Below are 6,911 nucleotides of genomic sequence, written 5' to 3' on the forward strand. Positions count from 1 at the left end.
TCTAAATAAATACTTTACTCACAGCATGCATGACGAACATCTTGTAAAGATCCATTTGAGGGTTATATTAGCTGTGTGAACTTTGTTTATGTGATGTATATATAGTCGAGAGCTCGTGGGGCAGAGGAAGCGCATCTCTTAAAGGGGCCGTGCTGAAAAAATCAGTGCATAGTTAATGATGCCCCAAAATAGGCAGTTAAAAAAATTAATAAAAAAAAATCTATGGGGTATTTTGAGCTGAAACTTAACAGACACATTCAGGGGACATCTAGGACTTATATTACATCTTGTAAAAAAACAATCTAGGGCACCTTTAAATAAATTTTTTTTTTTTTTTTTTTATTAAAATACACCTTTCCTTAATATAAAGTTATTTTTTTTCTCGCAAATATCAATTATTTGAACAAATAACCAACCATTTCTTCAAAACAAACACTTTCTTGAGGTGAATACAAAGGAAATAACTGGCATGCTATTAAACATGATTTTTAAATGGCACATGAGTTTTGGTAACAGGACTGAGAAAACATGCATCCATCTTCTGCATTGAAACCTTGTAAAAAAATAAATAAAGTTGCCTGAGATTGACCAATAAACATTTTGAATAGTTAAATGTGTAGTATTAGATTCAGTGTTGAAAAAAGATAAAAAATAAAGTTTAAATTTGAAGAGTTACGACAAGCAAATGGCACCCATTCGGTGGAATGGCCCCTTTACTAACTGATAAAAGACTATTTATTAGGTGCACTGAAAGGAATAATATTAATATACATCATCTGTGCATGAGATAGCGCCTTAAAAACATCAGCCAATCGTTTACGCGATCATCCAGTAAACGATTGGCCCTCTGGCTTGTCAGTCACTGCCATGACGTTCCTTGTGAGAGACGTGCGCGGCTGCGCGCTCCAGTAACTTTCCACACTCCACAGGCGCCGCATGCAATGTTTTTGTCAGGAGACAGGAGTAACAACTGCAGATTATGAGTTACCTGCGGTGAGTCCGACATAATGAATCCACTAACACGACACAGCGAATGCCGGTGGTAAACACTCGTGTTCCAATACTCGTGCACGAGTTTTGGGAGGCGTTCCCTCGAAATGAGCTGTGAAGGAGGGGGTTTGTTCTTACGCATGTGCTCATTTCAAAAACTCACTAACAGTCTTTGGTTTCTCAGTCGATGAAAAGATCCTCTGTATCACCTTTAATGCTGAAGTAATGGGGATAAATGATAAATTATTTTCGTTGTTATGTTTGAGTTTATGCACTACCTGCTTGTATTCATTTTAAAGCAGTTTGTGATACTTCAGTGATGTTATTCAACATACTTTTCCTTAATACTTTGTAGGGGTGGGAATCGGAGGGTACCTCACGATACGATCACGATAAATGGCTCGCGATAACGATAATATTGTTAACATTGATAATATTGCTCTGTGGATTCAGGCTTTCGCACGTGTAGCCTACGTAGAAAAGTCTAGAAAATCATATCAATTGACATACTGTAAAATATAGCAAGTTAAGAGGGCCCTCTGCTTTTAAAATTGAAAGTTGATCAAAATCATCTGTTGTCAGTGTGCAAAGCTACATCTGATGACAATAAAATCTTTCTGTAGGCCTGTGCCCTCTCCTGTCCTGATGTGTCAGTATCAAATATAGGAATGGTAGTATTGTAACATTAAAAGAGAAAATATAAATACAAAATATTAGGAGTAGAACAGGCTTTTTATTAAGAAAATTAAACTGGAATTGAGTTATGTCAATAGTTTTACACCGTTCCATCAAAGAGAGCTCAACAAATTCCATAACTTACAAACGTGCTCAACTCAAATTTAGCCTATGACATAAAAATGCATAAACCTCTATCAGTGTGACCAGTAAATTAAACTGGACTTTTGTTATGTCAATACACTAGTTTTACACAGTTCCATCAAATGGAGCTCAACAAATTCCATACCTTAAAAATGTGTTCTCAACTCATTACATTAAGTCCAACATAGAGAACAAAGAATTTAGCCTATGGCATAAAAATCAAAATGCACAAACCTCTATCAGTATGACTTGTTAATTCATCAGATCCCAGATGGGCTGATATGGGGAAGCCTGTAGGGTGTTACATCTCTGCCTACAAGCTACATGCTCTGCAGACCTTCTGGTAGCTTCCCACTTCTGAACATATTTTGTGGGGTCCCAAATGGAAAGAGGAGGTCCAACCATTTTAATGAACATTAGAGCAGAGACATTTTCAACTTTCAGTTGTGAACGTAATGGTGTCACAAATGTATTCATTTCTGAAAAACTTCTCTCACACTCTGCACTGCTCACAGCAATTGTCTCCACTGCATATTTAAGCTTCAGAAGTGTTTTGTGTGTTGATACCCTGGCATTCTCCTTATAGTCCCTATAACTTTGCTTAACACCAGAGAATCCTATTTTCAAAAGATCACACCGTTCTCTCACTTCATTTTCCCCATACATTAAAGGTAGAGGGCTTGGCCATGTGTTTTTATCCAACACATTGATTTTATGAAAGAGTGATTCCTCTTCATTTGTGACCATCCTTGTTTCCATGCTTTTGCATAATGCTTCATAGAACATTGTGGGATCTACTAGTTTCTGCTGTGCTGTCACTCTGTAGTGTTATGCCATTAAGGACACCTTGCTGTGCAGCCACACAAGCAGTTTTGTAGAATGGACCACTGTCTGGGTTCCTGCTAATGCTATTAAAAACATCCAGCTGCCCTTTAATCAAATTCACTGATGTCAATTACACTGACTGTGTAATGTCTCTGGCCTGCAGAGCCTCAGACAGATCTTTAAGCTCTTCAAGTGCATCCATCATCAAACCAAGGTTTTTCACAAAAGCAATTAAACTCAACTTTGCTGCTAGCCCATCATACATACATCTTTCACCTGAATTTCGACTGAAATCTCTACTTGCAGCTGTGAGGTGATTGTAGAGGCAGCATACACCAGCAAACATACACCTAATTCAGAGACTACAGCATCAAGCTCTCTTAGGTTTTTTGGTGACTGATTATACAAACAGTATAACTTGTCAAGGAAAATTGTGAAATGGTTGGTCTCTGTGCAGTGTTTTACTGCATCTGATACAGACAACTCCAACCTATGGTTTAGACAATGCCAGCCAATGAGGCCTGGGAACATACGTTTCAGTTTTGTGTATACTTCATTTTTTCCACCTACCATTAAAGAGGCTCCATCTGAGCAGAATCCCACCAGGCATTCTTTAAGAATGGTATCATCAAGACCATGCTTCAGCAGGCAGTTGATTAGTGTACGAGTGTACGATTCCATCTGCTGTTGTACTCTCTAGCTCAAGAAGGTTAATGGCTCTGAGCTATTAACTGATGTTCTGAGGTACACAGTTAGACAAGACTTCTTGCTTAATGAGATGCTGTCATCCACAATAACAGTTAGCTTTGCTCGAGTCACCTTGATGCCAGTGGTGTGCGGTGGACTTAAAAAATGAGGAGGCAGATTCCTACCCATGAAATTTGATCACTACGGACATCACTGCTTTTTTATAATAAATGTGTTAAATAGGAAACTAGTTTCATTTCATTGTTTATTTGTGTAATAAAAGTAAAAAAAAAAAAAAACACCATCTTTCTGCTGCTTTCGTGGAAATGCCGCATCTCCCTCTGGAACTCTTGGGATTTCCTGTAAAATAATCACATCATTACCATCAACTTTATCATTAGCAGTTCATGAAACCTTCACACCATTTAAGCCATCAAATATGATCGCAATCAATGTGACTTACTTTAGCTCTGCTGCCATCTCTTTCTTGATGGACCACAAGGAAAATTTTATGAACACATCTGAACAAGGATGCAGGCTGACCACAGGCAGACTTGTCGATGACAAGACGTATGGATCCTCTGCAATTGTAGAAAAAATGCATTTCAATATAGAAAGAATATAGAATATAGAAGGTCTTTAAATATAAACATAGCTGACCATTTCAAACTCACTTACCAGTAATATTTTACTATTTCTACCTTCCACAGTTCTAGAACATTTTTCAATCCTGAAACCCTGAACTCACTTCACTGCCTTTTCTGTCTGCTCTTAACCTATTTCTTCACTGTAAAATGGAACAGATCAACAGAGCAAAGACTGAGTAATATCAGTAAATTATGAGTAATAAATTGAACAAATTGAACTTAATAAAATCTCCCTTTATCTGTAAAAACTTTTTTCTATAGTATTTCAGACTTCTTACCTTAAAAGTGAAGTCCATTCTTTGTTCCCTCATGGAATTAAACTTCTCTGTCACCTGCTCATACCACCATGAACCTCTTCCTTCCAATTCTTTTGCAAGGGCTTTTTCAATGGACAACAGTGCCAATTCAGATAGACGTTCTTGTCCCATTGCACTGCGGAGGTAGGTCTTGATGCGTTTTAGGCATGAAAAGCTCCTTTCCACCCCTGCAGATGTAACTCCAATGGTAGCACAAAGACACATGAGTTTGAAAAGTTCTGGCATAGTTTTGTCCAAATCATTCAATTTGAATTCTCTGAGAAGGTCACACAATTTGCCACTTTCTCCATGCATGTCTCTCTCAGAATAAAAAACCTGCAACTCCGATTTGAGCCTGTCTGCATCAAAATGGTGACCATAGATGCTGATTAGAGAGTGAAATGCTTCAACTGGAAATTCATTGCGCATCTGCTCATACAATGCGTTGTTCAGCAACTGAAGAAACTTTAAGTTATCCAAATCAGCAAATCTCTGTTTGATTTGCATAATCTGGTTGTCAATTACAGACATGTAAAGCAGTCGATAGTACCCTTTCACATCCATTCCCCCTTTCATCTTGGCCCTAGACAGCCTTGGAGCACGAACATCTGAGAGATGTGCAGCACTGTCATATATCTGTGTAAAACGGTCTTCAGAGGCCAGATTCTCCAATGTGGAAAGAAGATTGTCGATTTTCTGTCTACAAAATGCAATATCCATTGCCTTGTGTTGTACAATGTCGAAAACAACATCGGTAAGAGAAAAAATGGCTCTAAATGTAAAAAGAAAAAACATGAACTCAAAGTCTTCTAAATATCCAATAAAGCCAAGAGCTCCTTGCACTGTGTCATCATCCATGGCAGGTGCATCAACAATCCGTTTGAATACATCAAGCAATTTCTCACGATTTTCAGCAACTGTGGACACTGCTCATGAATGAAAATTCCATCTAGTTGGAGCACTTTTCGGCAAACGAGAGCAGCCGACCTCCTCCAGCAGAGCCGTTCTTTTTGAAGATTGAGAGAAGAATGAAGCGAAACCTTCTAAATTTGCAAAAAACACTTGGGCACTTGGTATGCTTTTTGCTCCCTGGCTAAGAACGAGATTTAACCTGTGCGCATAGCAATGCACAAACACAGCGGACGGAGCAACTGCTTTCACCTTAGCTTGAAGACAGTGCAGAAGCCATCACGGCTGCTCCATCATAGGTTTGCGCAACCAGTTTCTCCTCAAAACGAAACAATGTCATTGCCATGGTTACAGCTTCATAGACAGATTGTGCATCACATCCGGCAGACACGTTAAAAAAATCCAATAAACCTCTCTTGGATTCATGCATTTCTGTCAACATATCGCACAGAAATTGACAGTTGCGCTTGATTGCTTACATCCGTTGTTTCGTCTAATTGCCATGCGAAAAAGGGAGCTGCATCGATATCAGTCTTAATGGTATCGGAAACGACATAAGCGATACAATGAATTAGATCATTCTGGATACGATTTGACGTTCCAGAAAATACAGTACTTGTCTGCAGGTGCGTCGCCAGCAACTCATCATGTTTAGCTTGACATTCCAGAAATTCTCTGTAGTTACCCTTGTTGGCGCTAGTGGTTTCATCGCGATCGCGGAAAGCTAGTTCTTGTCTTGCTAGCAGGGTGGTGGTCTCAATTAAGCGCTCGAGCACTGCACGATTTTTTTTCACAGTCTGGTTATGCCTTTCAACTTGAAGTCTAGGTCCCTCATCCAAGACATGTTCTATGTGAACTTTTCCCAAAATATTAAGTTTAACTTGTGCACTTACATGGTCCTTTGATTTTGCATGTCGTGTGACTGCCCGTTCCAGGTTTTTAACGTCATCAAATCCATATTTAGTCCATGTGCCATTTCGGGTACTTGAGAAAAGAAGGCAAGGCCAACAAAACAAATGCTTCTTCTCTTTACTCCCAGTAAGCCAGTCCACTCTTGAGTACCAGTTCACAGAAAATCCTCTCCTTTGTTTATAAATCTCGACAGGGGGCTGCGGCCTTCCGACAGATTTGATTGTTTTTTTTCTCCTCAAAAGACAATGTGTCAAATGAAAAACCATGTAATATTCTGTCAACGATCGACAGCTCATCTGCGTCTGCCATTAGCGCCATCATTTTAAATTGAGGAAGACAAGAAGATAGAGGGGATGACGTAAGTTATGATCTCTGTAAGGACTTAGCCTATTTATTAGCTCAATTTAATTATTACAGGGAATAAGAATTGAATCAACTGTAAATGATTCACTGTAAATGATTCAGAATTAATATTTAACACTTCATCAATTATTCGTCCAGCGAAAATTGAGGTTAGAGTATTTTACCAATTCTGGATAAAATATTATTCTGCGGCCAACAGTAACAATATTTTATTATGATTATTGTTATTATTGTAATTATTATATTATAAGCAAGAGGTAACTTGATCTTTTACGTTTAAGGCAGTAATTTGACACACAGCACAAGAAACTCGTATATGTGAAAATCAAAACAAGATTTATTGACTACTTCTAATGATTACAGGAAACTAAGGCTAAACACACACACACACACACATACATACATGCACACACATTCGCGGAGTTGATGAGTTATGAAAAGTCCCAAGTTCAGTGCTAACTTA

General features: G+C 38.4%; 1 protein-coding gene across 1 annotated transcript; it reads right to left on the bottom strand.

Moving 5' to 3' along the window:
• Nucleotides 1-1,118: 1,118 nt before the first annotated feature.
• On the bottom strand, nucleotides 1,119-6,383 carry LOC125269501 (zinc finger MYM-type protein 1-like). Its single transcript, XM_048192395.1, has 2 exons — nucleotides 4,247-6,383; nucleotides 1,119-4,108 (listed from the first exon to the last, which is right to left on the bottom strand). The coding sequence occupies exons 1-2, from the start codon at nucleotides 5,120-5,122 to the stop codon at nucleotides 4,106-4,108; spliced, it is 879 nt and encodes a 292-aa protein (XP_048048352.1). The 5' UTR covers nucleotides 5,123-6,383; the 3' UTR covers nucleotides 1,119-4,105.
• Nucleotides 6,384-6,911: the final 528 nt, after the last annotated feature.

Source organism: Megalobrama amblycephala, linkage group LG6 (assembly GCF_018812025.1).
Source record: "Megalobrama amblycephala isolate DHTTF-2021 linkage group LG6, ASM1881202v1, whole genome shotgun sequence".
NCBI classification, from domain to species: Eukaryota; Metazoa; Chordata; class Actinopteri; order Cypriniformes; family Xenocyprididae; genus Megalobrama; species Megalobrama amblycephala.

Excerpts from the sequence above, each read along its gene's own strand:
- LOC125269501 (XM_048192395.1), bottom strand. The coding sequence starts at position 5,122 with ATGGATGATGACACAGTGCAAGGAGCTCTTGGCTTTATTGGATATTTA.